The 26,603-nt window shown below is 40.7% G+C and overlaps 2 protein-coding genes across 3 annotated transcripts; one reads left to right on the top strand and one right to left on the bottom strand.

Annotated features, from left to right (window-relative positions):
- The first annotated feature begins 152 nt into the window (after nt 1-152).
- LOC121514712 (transmembrane protein 60-like) lies at nt 153-5,028 on the top strand. Its single transcript, XM_041794946.1, has 3 exons — nt 153-214; nt 326-364; nt 2,574-5,028. Exon 3 carries the CDS (start codon nt 2,649-2,651, stop codon nt 3,051-3,053), a length of 405 nt encoding a protein of 134 aa, XP_041650880.1. The 5' UTR covers nt 153-214; nt 326-364; nt 2,574-2,648; the 3' UTR covers nt 3,054-5,028.
- A 419-nt stretch (nt 5,029-5,447) lies between these two features.
- LOC121514711 (lysine-specific demethylase RSBN1L-like) lies at nt 5,448-26,308 on the bottom strand. Of its 2 annotated transcripts, none has more exons than XM_041794944.1 (8): nt 25,711-26,308; nt 25,336-25,461; nt 24,215-24,879; nt 9,798-9,935; nt 9,560-9,702; nt 9,211-9,378; nt 8,787-8,898; nt 5,448-7,945 (listed from the first exon to the last, which is right to left on the bottom strand). In XM_041794944.1, the coding sequence occupies exons 1-8, from the start codon at nt 26,198-26,200 to the stop codon at nt 6,269-6,271; spliced, it is 3,519 nt and encodes a 1,172-aa protein (XP_041650878.1). In that variant the 5' UTR covers nt 26,201-26,308; the 3' UTR covers nt 5,448-6,268. The 2 variants fall into 2 exon arrangements, with proteins under 2 accessions (XP_041650878.1, XP_041650879.1); XM_041794945.1 differs by having other exon boundaries at nt 8,787-8,895.
- Nucleotides 26,309-26,603: the final 295 nt, after the last annotated feature.

The raw sequence follows: 26,603 nt of genomic DNA, 5'->3' as shown, positions 1-26,603 counted from the left end.
AATTTGAAAGATTTCCGTTTTTTATTATCATCATCCTATTTTTCTTCTTATTATTTTGTCATCCTTTCTGCTTCACACTCCCGGCCGAGAGGTGGCGGTAATGCGTCTTTGAGCTGGTTTGCCAAGCCGCCAATCAAAAGGAAGAAGAGGAACCCTCAAACATAACAGGAAGAGGAGATGCTGCCGCTGACAACTGCTGCTGGAGTTAAAGGAGGTGAGAGGAGCAGAAGCGAAGCAGTGGGAACGTATCTCTGTATTTAAACAGCTTCTGTTTCATAATTTAATCGTTTTTTAAAGTGAGGATACTTGTTTTTGTGGTGAATAGGTTGTCCGTCGAAAGGAGCTGACTGTCCTTGTCTGCTGGGTAAGACTTTTTTCTTTGAGCAATGTTTGTTGATTCTGGTTTTGGTTTGAAGAGTCAGCCCGAGCTAGCAAGCATCCAGGATTCCCAGTTAAAAAACAGGACCGATACTGATGTTAAAGATAACAAGTTAGCCGATTAATATACCGATATATATATTTTTTATCGTGACTTCTCTGTCGTTGGCAAGATGATGTTTATGGATCCTCCTAACGGGGAAATTGATGGTGCTACAACTTAAAAACAACCGTAATTATAGTATTTCCAATAATCCAAGAAAAGGGGGAAAACTAGAAAGTATTTAATCGTGTTGTGTACAAATATGGCGATCTAAGAAGATGGTTATTGTACAATGAAACGGCCGGTCAAAAACAATTATCTATATATCCCAAGAATGTGTTTAAAATGAACATGAGGACGAAATTAGCCCCCATATGAAAATTACACTATTTAAATCATTCCTCAAGTGCTGTTAAGCAGAGCATGGTATTTTAACACAGCTTTTCCAAACATGCTTGTTTTATTTTGGATGCTTATATTATTTTACTTCGCACACAGAAACAAAACTATATCCCAAAAACTACCAGGGTCTTAATTAGTAGCCCCCCTGATAAAAATAGCGAGTTGTGTCTCCTTTTTCTTGATAACAGACTACAGTCATTTGTTGTAGTTTTCAGCGCTTGCCTCCTGAGGAATCCCAGTTTGTTCTTCTTTGACCGATCTCTCAAACCCCTCCAGATTAGACTGACCTTCAGACATGGACCTTGGTTTTTAGTTCACCCCACAGATTTTCAGTGGGATTCAAGACAGGTCTTCCTGCAGGCCAGTCAGTAACGCTCACTTTGGTCTTCTGTAAGTGGTTCTTCACCAAGGGCCGTGTATGTTTTGAGTCATTGATGTGTTGGAAGACAAAGCGATGACCCAGACCCAGTGTTTCTGCTGACTGTTTGAGATTTTCTTTCAAAATCGTCACATATCCTTTTTCAGGACACCTTTCACCTTTACGAGATTCCCAGTTCCAGATGCACTGAAGCATCCCTACAGCATAATACTCCCAGCACCATGTTTCACAGTGGGGACGGTGTTCTTTAGGTTACACACCTCTCACTTCTTTGTCCAAACATAAGCAATGTCTCTCTGGCCAAAGAGTTCTGGTTTGGTTTAATCTGACCAAAGGACATGCTTCCAGTATGCATTATCTTTCTCCGGGTTGTCCTTAGCATACTCCAGTCTGACTTGAAGGTGTCTCTTCTGCAGAAGTGGACTTTTTCTTTATCTGTAACCTCTCAGTCCACTTCTGTACAGGGCTCTAGTGATGGTCTTCTTTGAGACTACAATTCCTGACTTGGCTAAGTCATTCACTAGTGTCTTGGCTGTTGTTCTGGGGTCTTTAGACACATTTCTCATGAGTTTTCTTTCTGGAGTCTTTGAAATCTTCCCCTACCTACCTCTGCCAGGCTTTGTTCTGGACTGTGTGGCTCTCTTTGAATTTCTTGGTGAAACTGCTCACTCCAGATCTTGACACCCGGAAACGATGTGGTAACTTTGTATATCCTTCTGCTTTTGAGCATCAACAATTCTTCTGCTCAAGTCTAAACTGATTTCTTTTGTTTTCGCCATGATGCTTTCTCCAGTGACAGCTACAACCCTGACGGAAAGTTTTATTCTGTGTGTAATTTGGAAGATGACCCTCAGTTTTTACTTGATTTTACAAGCTTTGTGCATTACAAAGTCCAGCACATCATTGCACAACAGTGATTTGTGCTATGGCTCAACAAAAAGGTCAGTTCTGAAGGGGACTAATACTTTTGACCCTAGTAGTTTTTGATTTTTGTGAAAAACTTTTTTGAATAATGAAACTAGGATGTCTGAAAGCTGTGTTAAAAACTCTTAGCTCTGGTAAACAGCACTTGGAAAAATACGCTAAAAAAATACGTTTTCATAGGGGGGTAATTAATTTCATTATCATCTGTCGATAAATATTGCAGTGATCGCATTAGGTAAAGAACATACAGTCATAACAAAAATTATTTACTATCACTATTTAAAATGTTGTTAGCCATCCCTTATCTTTAGCATGTCATAGGGGCACATCTTACAGATCCCATCGCTGATCCATCTCAGAGACAGTGTAAGGCTGCCATGCTGCCAACGTTTTCCTCCATTTTATTATCAAAAAACTTGAAAATGACTCTTCTGTTTTGTATTTAAGTTTATTTTCAGATGCCTGCAGGTGTCACCCTGGCTGTGGCCCTCAGTCTCCTGGCTCGGTGCTTATCCTCTGTAGATGAAGATGTCCCTGGCCCAGCGAGTGCTCCTTTCCTGGATCTTCGCCCTCATCTTCCTCATCATGCTTGTCCTCAAGCTGGACTCTAAGATTCACTGGAACTGGTTTCTTATCTTCCTTCCTGTGTGGACCTTTGACACCATCCTCATCCTCATGCTGATAGTTAAGATGGCGGGACGCTGCAAGCCGGCCTTTGATGCCCGGGATGGAGAGCAGGGTTTGAAGAGGAAGCTCTGGTACCTGACGGCCTTACTGCTGAAACTGGCCTTCTGTCTGATTCTGTGCTCACACCTGGAGAGGCTCTTTGAGATGTGGGTCAGTGTGGTGTGTGTGCCTCTGTGGGTGCTGTTGGGTGGAGCACTTGTGGAACTAGGACACAGTGTTTTTCACTACAGCAGAAACTGAAACAGACAGCTCTTGGTTTTTTAAGAAAGAGACGTCCATAAATTTAAAAGGATGCTCTGACTAATCCAGTGGATTTGTATCAGGACTGATAATGTGTATTTTAAGAGTGAGTTGATTATATGTCAGACTGGATTGATTCCATGAAAAAATGTTGTTTTTAAAAAGCCACGTTTTCAGTACGTACACGGGTTGTAGTGTTCCTAAAGTTCAGATTGTGGCTTTCTAGTTTGAAATAAGGGAGATAAACAGCACCATCTCACAATACCAAGAAGTGATGTGTCAGCTGCAATTTTGTTTCAAAATGCCTTACTACTGCAGAAAAAAAGAAACCAATCCATCAAGTAATACTTTTATAAAGAACTAGTAATCCTGCCTCTTCATTTTTGATTACACTGAGTTGTTTTTACTTTTACTTTTTCCCTATAAAGTAAGTTTTGCCTTAGGGTGACCACAAACATTTGTACATACAGTACATGAATGTCTGCTCAAAGACATCCAATCTGCACTAGTTTTGCCCCTTCCACTGAGCCATACTGTACTGATTTATGTAATCACTATTATAGTAAAATATAGCTTTAATGCAGTTAGAGACATAACAACCCTCAGTGAAAACATAATGTATTAGATTTCTTTGTCATTACTCAGGTTTGGTGTACCAAACTGGCATATGATGATGTCAAGACTGTGTAGCTCTTTATATATTTATATTTTTTCAACACTGATGCAAAAGCATTACACTAAAGTCAAATGTAAAACTTAGATTTATTTAAGTAAGCAAGTAGATCAGGGAGTGTAAATGTGGCCCTGATAGAAATATGGACAGAACATGCCAGGCTGATGCTTTATATCATGGTGTGTTGATGATAGATGGGTCTAAATGGATTGTCAAACAGCCATACACTAACCAGCTCTCTCTATCCTTTTTCTGAGTGTACAGTTGTTGTTTTTTTTTGTTTGACCATTTTTTTGGAGGGGACAGTTGGAAATGGAGATGAAAGTAGAAAATGTCGAGCAGTAAAGTGCAGCAGGTAGGAGTTGAATCCTGGCCATCTACCCTCTGTACATAATGTGTGCAGAGATGCATTTCCGATGAAATTTGCATTTTACTTCTTATTTTCCCTGGGATGATACAAACATGTTTAAATGTAAACAAAAATCGATCCATATGTCATTACAAATCTAGTCCCTACAGTCATGTGCATACGCTTTAGGCATGTAGGGCATTAAGGATTCATCACGGGGCTCTATGTTCCACAACCCGGGCTGGAGGCTGCCGAGGTGCCACATTTGGACACATGCATGTGTACCTCAGCAGGCAAGGTTAAGCTTAACTGCATTATTTTGTCCAGTCCTTTTCACCCCTGAGACCACCATCCCCTTGTAATGTCCATGGCACGTGGTGCTTACTCCTGGCATCCACCCCTCACTGTGCCCTATGCCCCTGGTAATAAGCAAGGGCATCCAGAGCACAGCCCAGGCTGTGTCAGTCCTCCTTTCCACTTGATGGTGCCCACAACTGACTATTTTCATCGGGGGGGCCTACTTATTTCAGCCTCAATTTTTGGCCCAAACATGCCGGAAAGTTGTGCACAGTACTGTATGCATACTGCATGTTGGCATCCCAGGGCTTCAAACCGTGCATAGAGCTTATGGCTGTTTTAGAGTGGGTGTGCGACAGCTGCGTCTTAGCTGCTTCACAGCTTGATCTTTATTTTGGCATGCACCTTAACAAATCAGGACTTTAAGATTGCCTGTGTGAGCACTGAGGCTTACAGGCTGAAAATCCAGGGAATAGAAGGCTCTACTATATTTTCTGGAAGTGTCTTTCAGCCAAAATAGGCGGGAAAATGATGGAGCAGTAGTTGCCTTAAAGTGTTTCCACACCTTTAATGTGCTTGCAGTGTGTTTCTGGTTGACACTAATGAATGACACAAGCTGAAGCATGTCAGTCTAATAAATTTGTTCTCTAAACTTCTACTATTGCTGGAGCTTCCTGTTTCCATATCAGTACAATTTGTCACAGAAGCTAAAGAACGTACAACCAAACTTCAGTTTGTACCTTTTAAAGTAAAAGCCTGGTTTGGTATTGATGTGGAGAAAATCAGCTCATTGGTGCAGGATGCTTTTAAGGTGGATTATTTTTTTTTTTATGATGGCATGGGCCAGAGCTGTGGTGCTGTAAACACACACCCTGTCTGAAATGGGTGTATGGCAGAAGTGTTGTCATCTTGACAAACTCCTGGATTTTTTGAGCTTTTCTGGAAGCAGAAAACATGGATGTAGTGTTTCAGTGTACAGTGTTGAACTTGATCTTTATTTGAAAAACCGACTACACTGACAAATGTTAAAACTTTAATAATATGATATGCAGGAGAGAAATTCACACTAAGTGGCTATTTTTGAACCATTTATTGAGAGGTTCTGATCAGAGTATAAATCACACTACCAAGTCTTATCTTAAGAAATAAAATGTATTTACAACATTTTTTTCACATACATAGGTTTCAAATAAAAACGGACAGTAAATGATATAAATAAGTTCTATGGAAAATAAAACTTGTCTTACAAAAAATATATGCAATTTCTGTATACATTTTCCCACATTGGTGCTAATAACATCTATACTGTACAGTTTTGGTACATACAGTATCATTTACAGCCCTGTGTGAGTCAAACAACTTCCAGTCTGAAAACAACAAATTGCTCAGATTTTGGAGTGTTATAAATAACAAACCTCATCAACCAAAGCAAAACGGCAAAGAGGATATCAGCGCCTGCATGGTGGTGTGCTGAAATGTCAAATACAGTGAACAAAAGCATTTCAGATAACAGAGAGAAAGGATGAGGTTGTTTTCAGATTGGCGATTCCAGTACCTAAAATAGGTGCTTTAAGAGCGAAGCTAAGTAGTGCACAGGCACTGACACATGGGTCACATAACATTTTATATAGAGCCTACATACATTCGCTAACAAACGTGAAGTGAGCTACTTAGCTTACATTCTTAGGCACTGATAAAATACTTGAAGAGTGCATCCTCATTTCACCGTGCTACTGGGCAAAGTGTGTCAGCAAAGTAATGGAATGCACCTGCTCGTCGATCATTAGAGAATAAAAAAGACCAGTTGACATCTGAAGGTAGAATGCATCCTCAAATACTTTAACAAAGCCTCGGCAGAAGTTGTACAGTTAAAAAAAAAAAAAAAGGACTAGACATCTAGACATTCATATTAAGAGGTCTTTCTTCTGTTTGGGGCGTGTGGGTTTTAAGGGGCTGTTTTAACGAGTGCTGCAGTGGCCGAGTGTCCTGTAGGGGTGTGGCAGGTTTCCCCTGCACAGAGTCCTTTACTTTTGGTCCTTTAGGGGATACAAGTGTCCGAGAGTCAGAGCCAGGCTTTGAGGAGGAGCCTCGAGAGTCACTGTGATGGTGGCTCTTTGGCCGACTGTCTGTGAAGGAAAGAGCCAGAGTCTGGTGAGCCTCCATGGGCTTAAAGAGGTCAAAAGTGATGAGCGTCCGTGGTGGTTTGTGTTCTGGTGGAGCAGTACTAGAGGAAGGCTTCTTCCTTTCCTCTTTATTGCTCACATCTTTGTCCTTTTTTCCTTCTTTCTTAATCTGAATGTTTGCAGGTTTTGGAGCTCCCGCCTTCCCATCTTCTCTCCCTGACTTTGCCTGCACGCTTGACGCATTGCCCTCCCTGTGCCCACTCTTTTCTTTCTTCCCATGTGAAGACTTGTGTTTATGTGAATTTGCATCTCGAGCCTCCTCTCTGTGAGATGCTCCCTTATCTTTGTCGCTCCCAGTGTGCTCTTTCTCTCTCTTGACGTGGGTTTGTGTCTTTGAGTCCCATTCCTTGGCCCATTTCTCATCTTTCTGTGCAGGCAGAGGGGTCTGAGAGGCTTTGCTGCCCTCTTTCGTCCGCTCGTCTTCCTCTTTTTTCCTTATCTGCGGCACGAGTTGCGTGGATGAACTGCCCTCTTTGCCTCCTTCAGCCTTAACTTTCTCCTGTTCTCTCCCCTTTTCCTTCTCTCTGTCCCTGTCTTTGCCCCTGTCCTTTTTCTCCCTGTCCTTCTCTTTACTCCTATCCTTTTCCTTCTTCTCTTTATCCTTCACCCTGTCCTTGTCATCTTTCTCCCTCTTGACTTTCTCTTTTTCCTTTTTAAGTTGATGTGTGTTGTAAGTGCTTGTTATGCTATCTTTTGTTTTCTCTTTCACACCTTGGGCTGGTGTTGTCGTCTTTTGCAGCCTCTCTTCCTCTGTATCATTTTCCTTCCTAACTTGTTGTGACTTCAACAGTGAACTGTCAGCTCCACTGTCCTCCTGGCCCTTCTGCTGCACCTCTGGATCTTCATCTCGCCCTCCTTTACCCTCCTCTTTCTCATCTTCCTCAGACTTTGGCTCTGTTAGTGTATGAGCGACGACATCTTCGTCTCTCTCCTGTTTGATAGAAGGTGGAGACTGTGTTGTTGACAGCTCCTTTGTCTCTGCTCTGTTTTCCTGCTCTTCTTCTTCTTCCTTGAAAATCTGTGTCTGAGCTTGTGACTGAGCACTCTCATTTCCCTCAGGATCCTCATCCTCCTGTTTTGCCACTGTCTCAGCAACAGGGTTGCAAGCCTTCTCCTCTAGCTCCTTATCTTCTTCCTCCTCTTTGATATGAAGTGTGTCATCTTGGGGTGCACACTTAGCCTCTTCTTCCTCCTCCTTCTCTTCATGTTGGTGATACTGTTTGAGTCTGATGTGCCAGGCCAGGCTGCACACTGCGGAAACGGTTTTGAACTGGTGGACAACTCCTCTTGGGATGAAGTAGATGTCGTCGTGGTAGAGTTGAATTCGGGCATATCGGATCCCCTCCCTCCTCAGCTGGTTCAGCTTGGCGTCATCAATCCACTGCACACACTGTGGAGGCACAACAGAAACGCATATTTAAAGATCCCCTTTAAAATGAGCAAATGTTTGTGTTCTTGCACGGTAGACAAAGATCAGACTCACTTCAAATGTCACATAAAGGAACCACACGCATTGAACTGAGAAGTTTTTTTCCACAATATACTCACAACGAATAGAAACCATGGCATATAAGAGGGCTGTTTGCCTTTGTACCTAGTCTGCATTATTTAACAGTTTTGACACGTGATACAAATTGTGAAAGACACTTGAGATATTCAAACAGGGATCCTGCAGATCCTTGAAAAGTGTTTATAGTCTTAAATTGCACATTTGAAATTTAAGGCCTTAGAAAGTCTTAAAAAGTCTGATCTTACTTTAATTTTAGAAGGCACTTTGACTCAGACAGGTTCTTCTCATCTCTTTATTTTCTAGCAAATCTTATAGGATTATAAGCATCTTCTTCTAATAATTGTTGCATAAATATTCTCCAGAATTCAGGGAATTCAGTATTTGAAGTTCTACATTTCCTGGGGTAGGAGCCCAGACCCTTCTCTGATTTCATCTGTGATTAAACACACTGTACTGTTATAAAACACTAGTCCAGTCCTCTAACATCTGGGCTACCAGGTTGCCCACTTAAAAAAATCCTGGTCATCCTCAACAAAAGCATTATTCTGCTTTTTTTCCTAGCTAAATTGTTTAGAATCAGCTTCACAGGCCTGCTAAAGCCCCCCCTCAACCACCCCTTTGTAAAAACACACCTGACGGTGTAGAGTTTTTAATGAGAGAAAAGGAGATGTCTATTTAAACCATTACATCCAAATGGGAACCATTAATAAATGTAACCCACCTGAGACAGAGGAGGCTCATGGAGGTCCAGCTGCAGCCTCATGACCACATCTGGGAAGTCTCCAGCGTGGAAACACACAACATCTTTGGTGATCCGAGCAGGAGTATCGCTGCTGTGAGGCAATAAAAAGGCATGTTTTCTGACGGGCATCACATAAACCACCATGCTAACTGTTCTTATGCACCATTGTAGAAACAAGTAGAAACAAGAAAATACTACCCATAAAGTATTCTTTATCCACAAATAATGATTAGGTTCCTTCTAGAGAGGATGTGCTAACTATAGATCGTGGGGTGAATTAGATTGTAGGAGGTCCTATAGTGTGGACTATCTGTAGTAACAGAGGGTGAGGGTTCCCTTGTTGTAACTGTCCAACACGGTTGTTTTATTGTATTCCACAAAAAAGCATAGGAGTAGTACTCACTCCTCTCCACAGCGCACAGCCTTCAGCACACCAACAGCAGCAGTAGTTTGTCTCTCAAACCCCTGACCAATGTGGTCAGCATGGGCTCTCGTCCGGTCCTCAAACAGCATCTCCCGGGGCTCGCTGGCTCTTGGTAAATACTGCAGGTTCTTTATCTCATTGGTGGACCTGGAACACAATTATTCACCACAATCAATACTGTTTCAGTGATTGTAAAATACCTGTACATGTAGGTGGAATTAAACTGTGAGCTGAAAGTCGTTAACTTTAATTTCATCCATTTATAAATGAAAGATAACAATGGTTTATCGCCTGTGCAAATGTTTCATAAATAGACCAACTAGCCCACCTTTTCCGTTTAAAGGGTGATTTTGGCATGTCTGCCATAGGGATCATCTGTTCTCCTGGTCTGACCCACATAATGGGGCCATCATCGCTCTCAGTAGGACTCTGCAGCCGCAGACTAGAGAACGTGCCCCAAGGCAGAGTCCGCTGTACAAACACAGTGTGAAAAGCATTTTGTCACACAAAGATTCATAAATATAAACAAATAGAGATCATGTACATTAACATTTAAAAACACTAACCTCTAGAAAGGGAGATTCCTCTAACATGTTGATGAACTCAGGAAAGTAGTCCCCGACTTCTTCATCCACAGCCCCGACCAGACTGACCTGCCGCATGGCCCCGGCACGGTATGTTCCCTGGGAGTATGTCCGCTTCACCTGCAAGAAAGACCAAAAAACATTCTTCACTGATCATTGAGACACTTTTTAACACTTTATCTTTTATACGCAACATTTCAACTTTCCTCAAAGGCTGTGACAGCCAATGGTTTGTTAATGTTTGATGTAACATCCTTTGTTCCACTATTAAAGCACCCATTTTGACCATCTGCAGTATTGCTTGGTTGTAAATAGGAACTTTAAAACAAAGGTTTAAGTCTTCAAAGCAACTTCAGACACCAAGTCATTCAAAAATGTAACTGTATCTGTGCGTGTTCGTCCTTTGCAAAGCTGTCCCGACATCATTAACAGAGTTCAGACATCACTTTTAAAACGTGTTCATACACAGGCAGAGGTGCTGTGGGTGGAAAAATACATATATTCTCGAGGAATTTATTATTTAATCCCACAGCACCATCTTCATGATGTTAATCAAAGTGGCTATTTTTAGTACCCCAGGATACAGTATTACCGTATTACCACCCATTTGTAGTGAACTGTCACAAACACAGACTAAAGTGGTCAAAAATGTGGCTTCATTTCTCCAAAAATGACGCACACAGGGCAATGTGAAACGTCTGTCAAACAGTGATGTCTAATGTATGACGTGTATCTTTTTGCCCAATAACTGTTAATTTTGCACGAGTTCAATTTACTTTGATATCTCCGGAGATCTGGAATCCAGACTAGTTTGATATTTATTGTAAGGTTTTGTCTTTTAAAGACTAGTTTGCAGTAATATTGTATTCTAATTCAAGTTCACAAATTAAAGATCCAGAGAGCAGTTTAACTAAGACATATCCAAAAAAAGAGAGATTTTTTTTGTCTATTTTTGCATGCTCTCCTACCAAACACTTGATGTTTGACATTTTTAGCAATCCAAAAAGAAAATTCACAGGAAGAAATCGATAACGGCATTGATATCGATAAAATCTTATCAATTCCCACTCCTAGTCACAGCCTACTACATAGGTAGTGTACGGTTTTATTACATTTCTGTAGGGTTGACACCTTTTAGTCAGTTGGACTTTCCTGCATGCGAGTGTGAGAGAATGAAAAGGCAGAGTGACAGACGAGTACAACAAGACACAAGACAGAGAGGAGATAGCAATGGGCAATCCAAGTAGAGAATGGCACACAACTAGTACCAGGGGTCTGCTCTAACAAACTAGTCCATACTATCACAAGATTTTTTTTCCCCCATCAGATCCAAATAGTGTTTTGTCATTTTGTCTCATTTCTTTAGAAGCTAACAACAATGAAGTATTTCATTCACGTGAATAACCCCATGTAGACCACCGTAAGTAGATGCCCGGTCCACCTAATGGCAAGCATGCTTTAGACTTTTATTTACTCATTTTGTCTTTGCTCCAGCTGCAGAGTGTTCCTGATTTATTTACAGAGTCACATAAATATGCTGAGATTTAAAGAAAGAAAGGAATAAAGACATGGTGACAAGACAGAGTATGAAGGACATAAAGTAAACTGACAATGCTCATTAGCTAGAGGCAGCTAATGATACAGAGTGAGCATATGGCATAAAGAGGGTCAAGGAGAGGGATTACAGGGTTCAGTGTGAGTTCATGTTGCTGAGGAGGTAAGAAGACAAAATGTTCTTCTGTCATATCTGAATAACAGCAAACATGCGTAACAGATTTATGGATGGTGGATGACAATAAACGAAGAGCACTGAATGATCAAATGAAGCAACAATGAGGGTTTGGTGATGCTGACTAGCACATTTAAATTTTTCACCTGCTTTGTGTGGGGCAATATGAACAGTTCTAACATTGTTAGTTTCTTCATTAATCTTTTCTCCAAAACACTGTTTATTCATGCTGTAAGTTTATTTATTTTTATTTTAAATATCACACATCTGCTGTCTTTTTTTAAAGCTAGTGCTTAGGCTTGGCTTTGGCTCCTTATTTTCAAAATCAAGGTTAAAATAGTAATGATACCTATGTCATGACAGGATTTCTTGCTGTGTCCACAGCTGCACAAAGTGGATTAAAAACATCAGCCCACCACTGATAATGGTATCCTAATTAGATGATCTTAACTTTGATCTAGTTCACCTAATACATCTTGCTTCTCACCCCATGTTTCTGTCATGGAAAGCTTCCAGTGTTGTTCTATGCGTTGTTTTAATAAAGGGACGTGGTCTAGTTTAGACAAATGCGCTGCTGCAGCTCAGTCCCAGCTAAAAACTCCACTAGCAGGTCTTGTATATATTCACTCACAACAACCAACCCTTTCCCCGTTACTGTTACATACTCGTGCCGAAGCAGGTTGGCAGAAGAGTGACAATATCGTTTTCAGTTGTGGAAAGCTTTCCGTGTTGCTCTCTGTGTTTGTCTTAATAAAGGAATGCTGTCCATTTCTGACAAAAATGCCACAATGGCTAATTTTAAGCTGATCGCTACACTGGCAGGCCTTGTATACAAGCATTTACACAACAAGTAACCCTTCCCCCTTAACTATCACATATTCATGCTGAAGCAGGTCAGCAGAAGAGTGAAAACATCTTTCCCAACATAGAAAAGCTTCTAGGGTTGTTTCTAATCTTTATTTCATACAGAAACACGGCCCAGTTCTAGTAAAAAGGGCGCAATACTAAAGCTATATCTGAGGTATTTCCAGCAGTGAAGGCAGCCATTACGGACGGCTTTCAGTACAAGCAAACCCACTTCTGTATGCTATGACTCTGAATGTAGGATCACTCACTCAGGTGCTCGGTCATTCAGACACAGACAGAGCCATCTGTAGGGCTGACCTCAGCGGCAGTCAAAAAGTTAAATATAGTTTTTGGCACGTATGAAAAGTTCTGGTGGTGGTAGTGTAATGCGGTGTGGAGGATGTTATCTTGTCACACTTTGGGCCCCTTAGTACCATCTAAGCATTGTTTAGTTAAATGCCACAGCCTACTAAGTATTTTTACCAACAATGTCCTTCCCTTTATGACCATTGTGCACCCATCTTCTGATGGCTACTTCCAGCAGGAAAATAAACCATGCCATAAAGCTCAAATCATCTCAAACTGGTGCCTTGATCATAGCAATGAGTTCACTGTACTTCAGTGGCCCCAGTCACCAGATCTTAATCCAGTAGAGCACCTTTACAATGTGGTGGAACAGGAGATTTGCATCATGGATATGCAGCCATAAATCTGCAGCAACTGCGTGATACTATCATGTCAATGCAGACCAAAATCTCAGGAATGTATCAAACAAATTGTTAAAATTATGCCTCACAGAAGGAAGGCAGTTCTGAAGGCAAAGGGAGGTCCAAGCCAACTAGAAAGGTGTAACAAATAAAGTGGCTGGTGAGTGTATATCAGTATTGGTTTCAGCTAAAAGTAGTTTGGAAATATAAGCATATCGGATATCATCAAAAATCCAGTGTTGTGCATCACCAATAATGTTATTCTTTTCTTGGTAATTAGAATTAAGTTAAAAGAAGAAAAATGTTCACTGCAGCTTTCATTCAAACATGTTAATGTTAAAGTACGTATACAATATTATTGTTCTTTCCTAATTTTTTCAAATTTACAGACAACCTGCAGTCTATTACCCTATCCTGTTGAAGATAAGAGGTCATCATTTCAGAGCAAACAAGCTGGTTTAACTAGAAATTTGCAGCTGTACTGCTATATCATGAACAATTTATGTTTTTCTCAACAGTATGTAGAATACCATCACCAGGGGGCTCTCAACCAAAACAACATCACAAATGACCATCTCTACCAATCTCTGCCTTTTACTCCTCATTTTGAGTTGAAGACTCTGTTCAAGAGAACAACACCTCAGGAGGTGTATTCGCTAAACAGAACCCCAATGTCTTGTAATCATTCATAACTTTGTCATAATGAGGGAGAAATGCAGTTAAAAAGGCACTTCTGCGTTTCCCAGGTTTAGTGTGTGATTCCACCTCATATACGCATTCTGAGACCACTTCCAGCATGAGTGTGAAAGTTCAGTTTTAAAGCTGTAATAAAGCCTCCAGCCACTCCGCGGTATCTTCAGCTAATGGCCACTGCCTTCCTCCCGGCAAATCACTTAAAACATGAGAAGCTTAGCGGTTAGCATGATGTAGCAGCGGCATGGTATGACAAGTGCTGAACTACAAAATGAAAAGTTTTATGCAGGCTGTTCTACTCCACACAGCTACTCAACTGAACCACTTTAAAGGGATACTTCAACATTTTGCCATAATTCCTATAGTCTTAGTAACAGGTTTGTTTCCTTTAGTTGTCAGTGTAAGCTGTTTCTAGATCTGGGGGGACTGATATACCAGCTGCACAACTAACACTATGGAGACGGACGGTATTTTTTGCTTTCCCTCATCTGACTTATCAAATACACAATTCAACAACTCCGAAACGCTCTCGTGGACAAGTTGTGACCTGCATATTCACCACGCTATGAAATAATTATGGAGCGTTACGAGACTGAGATGTTTTAAAGTTAAGTGCAAAGCTGGAACTACCAAGTAATTATGGCACTGCCACAGGCGCGCACTGTGTCACTCCGCCCAGGGGTTTACTCGGAAAGTATTTCAGAGTATTTGCTTCATGTGTCGTAATGTTACATGATTACACATCATTATTTCATAGCGTGGTGAATGTGCAGGTCACAACTTGTCCACAAAAGTGTTTTGGAGTTGTTGGATTATGTATTTGATGAGTTTGATGAGGGAAAGACAAAAACACTGTCTGTCTCCATTGAGTTGGCACAGCAGCTCCGAACTCGGCAGCGCCAATCTAAAAATAGCTTGCATGGACAACTAAAGGTAACGAACCTATTACTGAGACTATAAGAATTATGGCAATGGGCGAATTTTCCAAAATGTTAAAGTATCCCTTTAAGCCCTGTATTAATCTGCAAAGAGGAATGAAGGATGGTGGAGTTAGCTGCTAACTTAAGCCTGTATATGGGGCTCACATTATATACCCACTGATACAATGACCATGTGATAAATTTGACAGTTTCTCTATTTAAGACTAGTCATTTAATACAATTTAAATGCATGTTTAGCTGAATAGTAAAACAGGTGGCTGGCTCATTCTTCCATCACTGATTTAACCACAGAAAGAAGAAAAATCAAGTTTTTAAACTTGTATTGTAGCCAGCAGTGCACGGTCAACAGTCAGACTTTAGAGAGGACCACACAGCGATATGTAGCCTGGTGCTCTGCAATATATGAGCTCTGTCTCTTTCTCTCTTTTTTTAAAGGAATACTGTTTCTCTTTTTTTTAAAGCAATACTGTAGCTATTTTTAATTATCCCCAGGAAACGATATGATGGGATTACTGCCCTTTCCGATTTGCACATCTAGTAACAACTACAAAATGTATCATTCAGTTGTAATCTATAAATGTTTAGCCCTTCTGTTGTTTTAGTACCTCTGTTTGTAACACAGGGATTATAAGAGTCCAAAACAAAATTCTGGTTCTTTTTCAAAGAAAGATTTTCATCATCAACATCTCACTCTTCTCTTCTTTAGAAACCATGCAGCCTAACCTTGACGAACCCTACAAACATGCACTGACTTATCTAAGATATACTGGTGGTTACTTCATCCCTCATATGTTTAGCCAATAGTCTGAATTAAAGGCCCATCTGATTGGCCAAATGTTGCATGTCAAATGTGAGTATTTAATGTGTTAACACTGAATTAAGTAAAAGGTATCCAGAAGTCATAAAATTCAGCTTATAGTACAGTGTCTATTACTTCCATATGTGAATTTGCCTTTGAAGAAACTACACAGATGTTGTCAAAAAGCACAGACAGCCATAAATCAATACCTCAATGAGACTCAAGTGGCACCGAACACTTGGCTCAAAACTCCATGGGACATTAAACTGAAACTGGGTGAACTTAAAAATTATATGGATGCACACAGAGTTGTCACAAAACAAGTATTTTAAACTCGGGTATGATTAGGGAGATGTGAAAGCTAAGGGCCTAGCACCAGATACATGGAGATATGACGTTACCAGACAGTGGAGTGTTACAGGCTACAGGATAGAGGCAAAAAATCTCCATGGATCACACACAAGTGACTCAATTTCCCCTTCCATCAAGGAAATGCTATAATCACTGCTAGCAACATAAAACAGCACTGACAACAAAGGAGAGCACAGCTTCAGCTGCTTTGCACTTACGCTGCTCATAAACAACAAAAGTTTAGTGTGACAACAGAGGGTGAGTCAATCTGTTGTGTAGTTCACAGGTTGTGTAACAGAGTTTGATTACAATTTCAGGTTGTATGAGTTCATTTATTTTAAAGTTTAAGTGAACGCCCGGCTCAGAGCTAACTCCACACACCTCCGTAATTCAAAAAATGCACAGAAAGTGAATAGTTTGGTATTGAGAGGAGGGAGGGGAAAAGGATGGGATTTTCTAGTTGAGGTAGGAGTGACAGTGATGTCCCCTTGTCAGAGAGAGACACAGACAGAGTCCCACAACACTGCTGCCTCATAGCGATCTTTTAAAGAGGAAGAGTTTTCGCCTCTAGAGTCCCCTGACACAGGCTATAGTGTGGTGGCGGACCATGGTGGTTGAGCACTGCCTGTTTGGGTTGTTTGCTCCAGCAGTGGCGTTACTACAGCCAGAGTTCTCAGAGCTGAAGCAGTGCAGGAGAGTATGGGAGTGGTCTCTGAATGGTAAAGTCAGTTAGAGACGGTAACGCGCTACCTTTTATATAGAGTTTGTGAGGTAGAAACCTACCAATGGTCAGTTTCTACATCACATAAGCCCCACCTTTTCAGAAAACTTTTTTCAAGGCAGATGTCCGTTTGAGCTAAATAAAAGCCATAAAATCCAGATTTTTATCAGTTTGGTGCAAATTTCAGCTATAACACCAACACTGATGTGTTTTACTATAGTTCAGTAAATTATCTTAGTGTACAGATGATAAAAAACTGTTAAAGTGTTCACTACCTCTTTAAATTAATTTTCAATGTTGGGAAAGCCAGCCTCACACATAAATGAATTCCAGCCTTATCTTTACGGTGAGGAATAAAGGTTGTATATTAAACAGTGATATTAGATTGGGAATCTATATATATCCGCTAGGGGTGTGACAAATCAAAACGTCATGAGATTTCTCGTCAAGGTGAAAACCATCTTGCAAGAGCAATGCTCTGCAGACACCAGGAGCAGAACCTCTCCTGTCAGAACGCAATACCAAACTGGAAGTTAAAAAAGATCACTAAGATGCCATGGAAACTTTAAAACTGTTGGTTTGACAGCTAACGAAGAAACAGAGCTGATCCGTGACCCATTCACCGCTCCAACCCACAATCCCTTCTTCACTTGCGCTACTTTGGGCCGTACATGACAGGCAAATGCATAATAAGTTCATCATAACACTGTGAAATGACTCAGTGCTGCTGCTGGAAACCTGTGCAGGCTTCACGAGGAGACAGCAGTGTTTATTTAGTTTGTGTTTGTGCGCAGACTTGCTCATAGTTCTGTTATTTGTGACTTTGTAATTTTGATTGTAATTGTGATTCAGTTTGATTCAGTCGCTGCTTCATCATGTCTCTTTCTTGTCTCACCGTCTGTCACTCACACATCCATCAGCTCATCTCTTACCTCATCTCGTGAGATTAGAGTCTCATCATAGGGCTGGGCGATATGGCCCAAAATTGATGTCCTGATGTATTTTTGCTATATTCCGATACACGATATATATCGCAATCTTTCAGCCCCAAATGACACTAGTTTGATGATAAAAATAGACTGTTCTATTGGATTTTTAATAAATTTTTTGCAGAAAGTAAACATCAATATAAAGTCAAATTTCGCAGTTTTATTTTGTAAAGGACTTTACTCAATCTTTTACTAATAAATCAAAAATACATAAATCTTGAAATACTTGGTTTTTTACAGTGTATGGAAAGTCCTGAAATATTTTCTATGTTAATTTGACTATTGCTGACTATAAAATGATTATTGGCCTCATTGAGGGTGAAGCAAACCTACACAGAACTCACCAATCATGCTTGCAGTAAATGGCCAAAACCCTGCAGTCTAGTCCTCCACTCAGGCTCACAGCTGTGATTATATCAGTCCATTATCTGTGCCGATAACCACTGGACCAGTTTCTGACAAGTTCATAACATGAGAGCATCTTTAGACCTTATTCAAGAAACTGTCCTGTGTGATCATGGGGGAAAAAGCCTGTCTGGAGGCAGGAACATGTCAACTACTCGTTGTCAGTGTTTTGAACTGTAAGGCTGAGATAAGATCCGTTGTTGTGGAGAAGTGGATCACATTTGTCCTGGCTGCTGGGCTGTCTTCTCTCTGACATGTAACTTTGACAGGGAGTTTTCAGCAAAATACTTGCGCCCAGGCAAATCTCGTATTCTGGGTTAAGTGTCTTTTCAATAACACCGGGCTCACGTCTTTAGCGACATGTTGTGATACTGCTGCCGTTATCTCGGAGTCATTTTGCAGCGTATTTTAATGAATACCGCAAGTTCAACCTCTTCCTTTTCAAAGTTGAATGTCTGCTCAACGCTGCAGATCCAGCGCTGTTTCTGTCTCTAAAGTCAACTAACTCCCCGCTAACTAGCCACCCTGCTGTGTTTACCTTCCTTTCCCTTTCTTCTCACCACTGATGCGCATGTGCAGAGGAGTTTTCTGGATTGGTGGAGGAGAGAGAGTGAGCTCGCTGCTGTGAGAGATGCGTTCAGGGACAATGGGAGAAGCGAAACTCCAGTGAGAAATGCACTTTCACATAATTTATATTAGGATATTCGCGATATAGTCATTTTATACATCGTGGGTGGCAAAAGCCGGGATACATCGAGTATACTCGATATATCGTCCAGCCCTATCTCATCACACCCCTAATATCTGCACACACCAAAAGCTCAGGTATTAGATTGATGGTGAAGCTCGGAAAGTTAGATCAGTGCATCACTATAAATGATGCTAATAAAAATCAAACAATACTTGTATCCATTTCAACACCCCACCAACAAGACTAGGCAAAAACCTAGTATATGGCTGACTGCAACTACCTGTGATGTCTGCTGAAATGCCTGACTGGCAGAGTGATTTTGTCATTGTTGTTATTTTTTGTGAGCCAAATTTATTGTGGCAACCTAAATGTATGCCGTCCTCTCTCTCTGTCTCTCCTCTTAATAAAGCTCTTCTCTGTGTACATGTGAAACACTATAGAGACATGTGTCATACTTTACTGATAAAGACAGCCACTGAGTCATTGGAGATTAAATGTTTTGATGTCAGATATAAGTCTTTAATGATAAAAAGTTTATACTAACAATAAAACACTAACTGTTACCAAATTGTTTACACTAAAACTAAATAAAAATTGCAGAAAGATTAAGGAACATTTGTAATTCTTCTCAGACAGGTGTGTAAGGGTCTTTATATGTGTAAAATTAAGCTGAATTTCTACTTTAGTGTTCCTATGGTCTTTTATATCTGTTAATATCTATAAACAACACATTTATCATATCCCCTGCAAATAAAGACATGCTAAACATTTAAGTATAGCATTCTCTTAACAGCGCAAATGCAGTGATTTTAACGTTTATTTTTTCCCCATAATCATATAGAATTAATGGAATATTTACCAAATATTTATTAACATAGCACACACCCCTGGCTCACACGGGCGTTACAGAGACACACAGCTGGAGCGAACACACAGCGCTGACGTGCTGGTCCTCCGTGGTCAGAGAGGAGCTTTAAAGGGAGAAAGTTCTGCTGTTTATCCTCCAGTATTCTGAAACTTTTGCCCTCAACGGATAGAAGCCTGAAGTCTACACTACCGACATATTAGTGTGCGTTTCAGTGTAGGTGTGTGCATTAGCGTCACATTTGTGTGTGTCACTCTTATGCAGCATGAAAGTATACAAGGATGAGAAGAGAGCAGCAGACACTGCTGCTTAAAAGATGCACGAACAGTCAAAGAGAAAAGGATGATAGGAGAAAGAGTAAATATTAAAAAACTGAATTAAAAAACTGAAGACTGTGCACAAGTTTCAAATCACAAAATATATTCTCTGCACAAGACAAGCTGTCGATGTAGCTCTCTGCTGTGGGTTTAACAAGAACAGCGGTCCAGGTCGGAGTAAACTGCAGTGGTCCAACAGCGACATCCAAGCTAACAGCTAACACTGGACAATATGGAAAAGCCCACCACCGTGATTGTAAAGCCATGCCAAAACAGACAGGAAGTAGAGCAAGAACATTTTTTTCTGTCACAGAAAGCTTTCAGTGTTGCTCTCAGTGCTTGTGTGGATAAGACATGTTGTCTGGTTCGACAAAAGTGCCGCTCTGACTCAGTCCAAGCAAATGACAGGCCTGCTAGTTCAGTCATTAGCTGGGACACAACAACTTCTTAGCTGTATACAACAACTAACCCTTTCCCTGTAACTAACACGTAATCATGCCAAAGCAGGGCGGCAGAAGAGCGACAACATCGTTTTCTGTTGCAGAAAGCTTTCCGTGTTGCTCTCAGCGCCAACTGTAATGAAGAAATGTGTTGGTCTGGCTAAGGCTGAGCTAACATTCAGCTAGCAGCCGTTGTATACAAGCACAACAAGTAACCCTTTCCCCCTTTAACTATCACACACGCTGAAGCAGTTTGGCAGAAGAGCAAAAAACACCCTTTCCGTTACAGAAAGCTTTTAGTGCTGCTGTCTTTACTTGTTTTAACAAAGAAATGTCCAGTTTTGATAAAGTGCTGCTGTGACTAATTCAGAGCTAATCGCTCCATGCAGCCATTGTACACAAGCATTCACACAAGAAGTTACCTTTTCCACCTCAACTATCACACAGTCATGCCAAAGCAGGTCACCAGAGGAGTAAAAAACATCTTTCCCGACACAAAAAGCTTATATACATAAACGTGGCCCAGTTCTGGTCAAACAGAAGCTAAAGCTAAATGTGAGGTATTGAGAGCAGTGGAGGCAGCCATTAGAGGGCTTTCAGTCCCCCTTAACCCCGTCCATAGCGCAACTCTGTATGGCTCTAGTTAACATAGTGGAGGCAGCCATTAGCGACAGCATTCAGTACAAGCAAACGCAACTCTGTTATGTTAGGGCCCTCAAAGTAGCATCACTCACTCAGGCACTCAGTCAGTCAGACAGGGACAGACTCATCTGTAGGGCTGACCTCAGCGGTCAGCCAATAAAAATAACTACAAGTCCTAGGGACTGAATATTGAGTAATTTTTTGTTTAAAATACCAAAATTTGTAAGAAAACTCCTATACACCAACTTAATTGCACAAATATGTTTGCAATATATATTTGTGTAAAATAGACGTACCTCTCTTTCTTTTGCTTACTGCCCTTTTTAGTTAAAGTAAGAGTGAAAAGCCATCATTTTCAAAGCTTGGATGTTTTTTGATACTATTGATCATTGAAGTAACAAAGCTTGCCTCATATCAAAAATGTGCTACCAAAAAGTATTAAAGCATTCAAAGAATTCTGAGAATCTACAATACACATTACAAAAATGCAGCATGTGACTCACATTGGTGGAGGAGGCTGTCGTGAAATTAACTTAAATGAGCGAAAGTATCACTACAATCATGAGGAATACCCTGAAAATGTTTCCTTTCAGTGTGGGGTCCTCGGCTTGAATAATTAGTGGATTTGCTGACCTAAATTCAAATTGATCCTTTCATGTTCAAAAGACGCATAAATAGAAACTGTGTGAGCAGCAGGATGGATATGTTCTGTCCTGTACTGCACAATTTAATCAAATGTTGTCCCGGGTGAATCAGCTTTCTTTACTGTGTATTATCTTATCAAAGATGTGATTATTGACAAACTAGATGAGGCGTACATTTTTGGTACTTCTTAAAAAATTTGCCTCGTTTTAAAAGCTGAGTGAAAAAACATTTTAAATGGAGCAAATCTAATATTAGGTACAATATTATAAATGCCTCAAATACTTGCAGAAAGTGTAAGGTTGGTCAGTGCTTGCATCATGTTAGAGCTTTCACGTGTTTCACAGCACATTTAGAGGGGCTATGAGCTGAGCGAGCCTCTGTCTGGGTGCTCGGCTTCATTCTTCATCAATTATGAAGATTTTCATGAAAGATAAACTATGAACACATCTCTCCCTCGTTAAACAACCACTACTGCTAATTCAACAAGTAACACTGAATAAAGCAGCTACTGCTCAAATGTATGCTTTCAAGATGCTTTTGGCAGGAAAAAGCTCATGTGTTTAAAAATGTTGTTCTCTGTTTGTAATACTTCATATTTTAAAATGTGTGAAACCTGAGCCAGGCTACAAGACAATGACAGAAATAACACCATCCCAAGATATACTTTGGCAGTGGAGATACTTTAAATTTTGCTTTTGGTGCAACTTTGTATTTCTCGTGTGAAGTTAAAAAAGAAATCTCTGATAACAGCACGTCTGTTATTCTCCATCAATGTGACTTTCTGGATCAGGCCTTGTGCCCCGCCCACGTGCCCTGTAATAGAGCAGAGTGCTTCAAATTGAACATAGAGAAACATGAGGAGATTTACACAAAAATGTGTAAGCCTCTGTTGTACTTCAATATAGAGTTTTGATCAGTAGGTGTAGTTAATACTTAAGTTTTTGCAGTACGTGAGGTATGACAGCTTTTAACAGGTAGTGACTGACCTGAGTTAAGTAGTGAAATACACAATAATATTGGTTTTGATTTTACATTGTTTAGTCGGAGGGTTTGTGTCTGAGCAGAGGCAAGCCCCAGGTTAAGTTTATAACTGCACATCTTACCATGTTTGCCTCCAAAACCGTCCATTTACTGTCATGTCTGCTCTCACTCCAGTTCTGTTTTCTTTGCCAGAATTGTCTTTACCAGACCACTATTGGATTTTTTGTCGTTTCTTCTAAGTATTTTCATATTTCCTGGAATGCATTACATACTAAGATATCTTTTTAAAAATAAACTGCAATAATTCACACAGCAAAGATCAATTATTCCAGCCAAAATAAATGGGACTTTAAAACTGTCTTCATATAATTCACTGTGTCACAACATTTCTGTTTGCGGTCTAATGTGGAAAAAAATAAGTAACTAAACTTTGGTTTTCTGAACTAAAATTTTTATGAAAGGCTCTTTCTACAAACACAAAAAAGACAAACTCTACATAAAAAACCTAATCTACGATTTAAGAGTCTGAACTTTGCTCATATTTTCTTCTGATCACTGAATGGAAAAAATCCTTTTGATATCTTTTCAGATTTACTCATATGATAGGATTTTAGATGAGAACTGAGCACCTCATTGTTAGAGATTACAAGGAAATTTTTTCAAGACTAGAATATTTTTTAAGCAATTTAAACTTTTAAGTGTTTAAAAAAGCAAAAGCTTTACATTTACTTATGCTGACAACAGAAACACTGGTGGAAAGGTAAAGTGATAACATAACACACGCCGTTATTGTAACCTCACCTTCAAGCACTAAATGCATTAAAAATCAATTATTAAAGTGCTTTAAAAGGGTTGTCACTGTACCAGACTTTTAATTGATTCTGATAAAAATCGAATGGTAACATCTGTTTTGATACCATCAAAACAGATGTGGTTTTCTTGTTGTAACCTGAAAATGGTCCACGTCTAATTTGAAAAAGAAGAGATTGATTTGAGGCATTAAAACTGTCATTAAAAATCAGATCTGGCTCCCACTGGATTAAAAATAGGATCAGGTCGCTTTAGGCTGTGGTGTGAATGCAGCCAAAATTTCTTGTTTCTGTACCAAAAATCAGCAATGTATTTTATGCAATTTGGACTTATTTGGGTCAAAATAGATAGATTACATTAACATTCAGTATAACATAAGATCAGTTATATTTAACCAAAATATACTGGGGTCATAAAAAAAAGGAGATGTAATTATTAAAATCCTGGCATTAATAGTATCTACAGCTGTCGGAATAAATTCTTACAACCTCAGCCTGGACTGCTATCGAACACTTAGTTTCCAAACTGACAAACAATGTCAAACAGCACCAAGGCACACTGCTCTTCAACACAACCTGAATGCTGAAACAGTGAACGCACAAAAGGATAAGAAGCTTTAGCCATCAACAGTCTGGACTGACACACCAAAAACTTCAAAACACAAAGAAAACTGTGGATGTGTTGATTCAGCCTGTGAGTCTGTGCAGCTCACAGTTTCAAACACTTCACACTCTCAAAGTGGACATCTCAGCATCCTCCAACACACAGAGCTTTCCCCAGCAGACAGCTTTAGAGAGGAAAGATTACACAGAACGCTATAATCTCACCTGAGAGTGGAAGTTAGCCATGGTTGTCGTTTCTATGTCCTTCTTCCCAAGCACCTCCATCTTTACTGGTGCGTTGGGAAACTTGTAGGAGAAGTAGTCCAGGAAGTCTGGGAGGTAGGAAGCAGCTCCGTGGATGATTCCCATCACAAAACAAGCAGCCTGGCCGTTATCCTCGCTAAACGATAGTGTCACAAACTCCTGGGCGAACCGCTGCATCTCAGCAGGAGACAGACAGGAGAGCTGCTCACTGTAGGCGTGCACCACAGAGGCCCCTCCGTTGGCCTGCTGCTCAATGTGGATCAGCCGGCCGAACTCCAGACCAGGGAGGTCCGGCGATGGGACGCAGTGCAGCGGGGAGCTGTAGACGAGTCTGTCCCTGACCATGGAGGTGATGGAGGCAGAGGTAGCAGCAGGATCCTGGTGGTGTGTGGGTGCTGCAGTGTGGAGTAGACTGCTGCTGTTGTTTCCATTGATTCGACTGAGGAGCTCGGGAAGGCCGAGGGACACTCCTGAACAAACTGTTTGACATGAGCGGTGATACATTTTCGGTCGGCTGTGTTTCTCCTTCATCCGCTCGCCATCTTTGTGCTTCTTTTTCTTTTTCTTCTTAAGCTTCTTCAGCAGGAGGTCTTCCTCTGAACCAGCTTTGAGCTTCTCCTTACACTCTGTGATGGAGAGTAAGACAAGAGTCAGAACAATGCCATGCTTCATTTCAGGGCTTTTAATATGAGAGGATAGTAATTTATATTAACAGCCATATATAACAACCATGCTTTGACAACTTTTTGTAATGTCACAACAATGTATGTGTAATGTTTGTCATTTAAGGAACTTCACATTTAAAACACTGTTTTGAAAAAAAAAAAAAAAACAGAAAGAAAAATAAATACAATTTCTGTTCATTTTTAAGAACCTTTTATGAATATTTTTAAAACTAGTTGTGACTTTTTCAACTAGATTAGACTTGGTTGCCACAAGTACTCTGTAACATGTAATGATTTGTTGCAACTGAAAAACTTGGTGTATCATTAGAACAACACATATACAGCAGACTGATGTGATGAAAACACCCCAAAACAAAAATAACTACAGATTCCCATCGTCACACATTGTCTCCTCACCTTTCTGTGGAGAAATCACTTCTCCGTTTTCTCTTGCAATGTCATGTAAAGGTGGCACTCTGTGATTTTTCCACTCTTTGCTCTTTTCCTTTTTCTTTTCTTTGTCTTTCTCCTTCACACGGTGATCTGTAGAGAACAGGAGAGGAGACTGAGGTGAAACACTGCAACATCTAGTCTGAGCAACATAACGAACAAACATTTCCACGTGTATATAACACTATCTGGGCCTAATAAACACTGGGGCCTATGGCATGGAAATTATGTAATAGCCTTATAAAGCATTTTATAGCAGTATTGCTTCACATTTAGGGTTAAGTTTCATCATAAAGTGTTATAACAGAGAGCTGTAGTGGACAGGCTGGCTGAGTGTCTTACCTCTCGGTAGCGTTTTCATGTCGCCGTTCTCGGTCTTTGTATGGCAGCTAGCAGGGCTCACTCTCTCCACACTAACGGCTGAGCTCCGCTGCGCCTCACTGATTTTCTCCTTCTCCTTGTGTCGTTTCTCTTTCGCCTTTTTCATTTTCGGCGGGGAGGCGAGGAAGTTGCTGATTTTGAAGATTTTCCGAGCAGGAGTCACTGGTACCGCGGCGGCGGTGGAGTGGCTCGCCTTGGCCGGGCCGAAACTCCATTTCGCTGGGCTACCACAACTCTGCTTCCCGTTGTGTTTTTCCCCTGCGCACACCTCTCCGTTCAGTTTCCTGTGCTTCAGGCCCTTCTCCTCCACCCGGACTTTCTTAGGGGGCGGCGGGTAAATGTCGCTGGAAGACTGCGGTCGGCTCTCCGGTGGCCGTTTAGCTATCAAGGGTTTGGGGGAATTTGTTTTGCTGTTTGCTGCGAAATGCATGGAGTCCACGGCCTCGGCCATCTTGGAAGTTTCTATTTTTTACGGTCATACGTAACTGGTGCGCGAGAGCCAGGCTTGGGGCGGGGCTTCATGAGTCACGTACGACGCACGGAGGAGGGAGAGCAGCAGACAGGATTGTTTACAGGCTGCAGGACAAGAAACAGCTCTGCACTGCTAACACTGAGAACATTCAGGGACTAGAGTGTTACCATGAATATACAGAAGCGCAGGCCTGCTGACAGAGGGCAGCATTTAGGCTAAGGTCTGCGCTGATTTTTATCAGCCGGACAGCTGGAAATTCAGTTTAGGTTTCAGGAATAATTACTATTTTCTTTCCAATAATGAAATGCATGCCATACTATATATATTTTTATGTAGTGATTATCAAATATTATGTCTATAATCTAATGACCTATCACGTTTT

This window comes from Cheilinus undulatus, linkage group 9, assembly GCF_018320785.1.
Source record: "Cheilinus undulatus linkage group 9, ASM1832078v1, whole genome shotgun sequence".
NCBI classification, from domain to species: Eukaryota; Metazoa; Chordata; class Actinopteri; order Labriformes; family Labridae; genus Cheilinus; species Cheilinus undulatus.
Note: the sequence above shows the minus strand (reverse complement) of the source record. Positions and strands in the feature narration are given on the sequence as shown.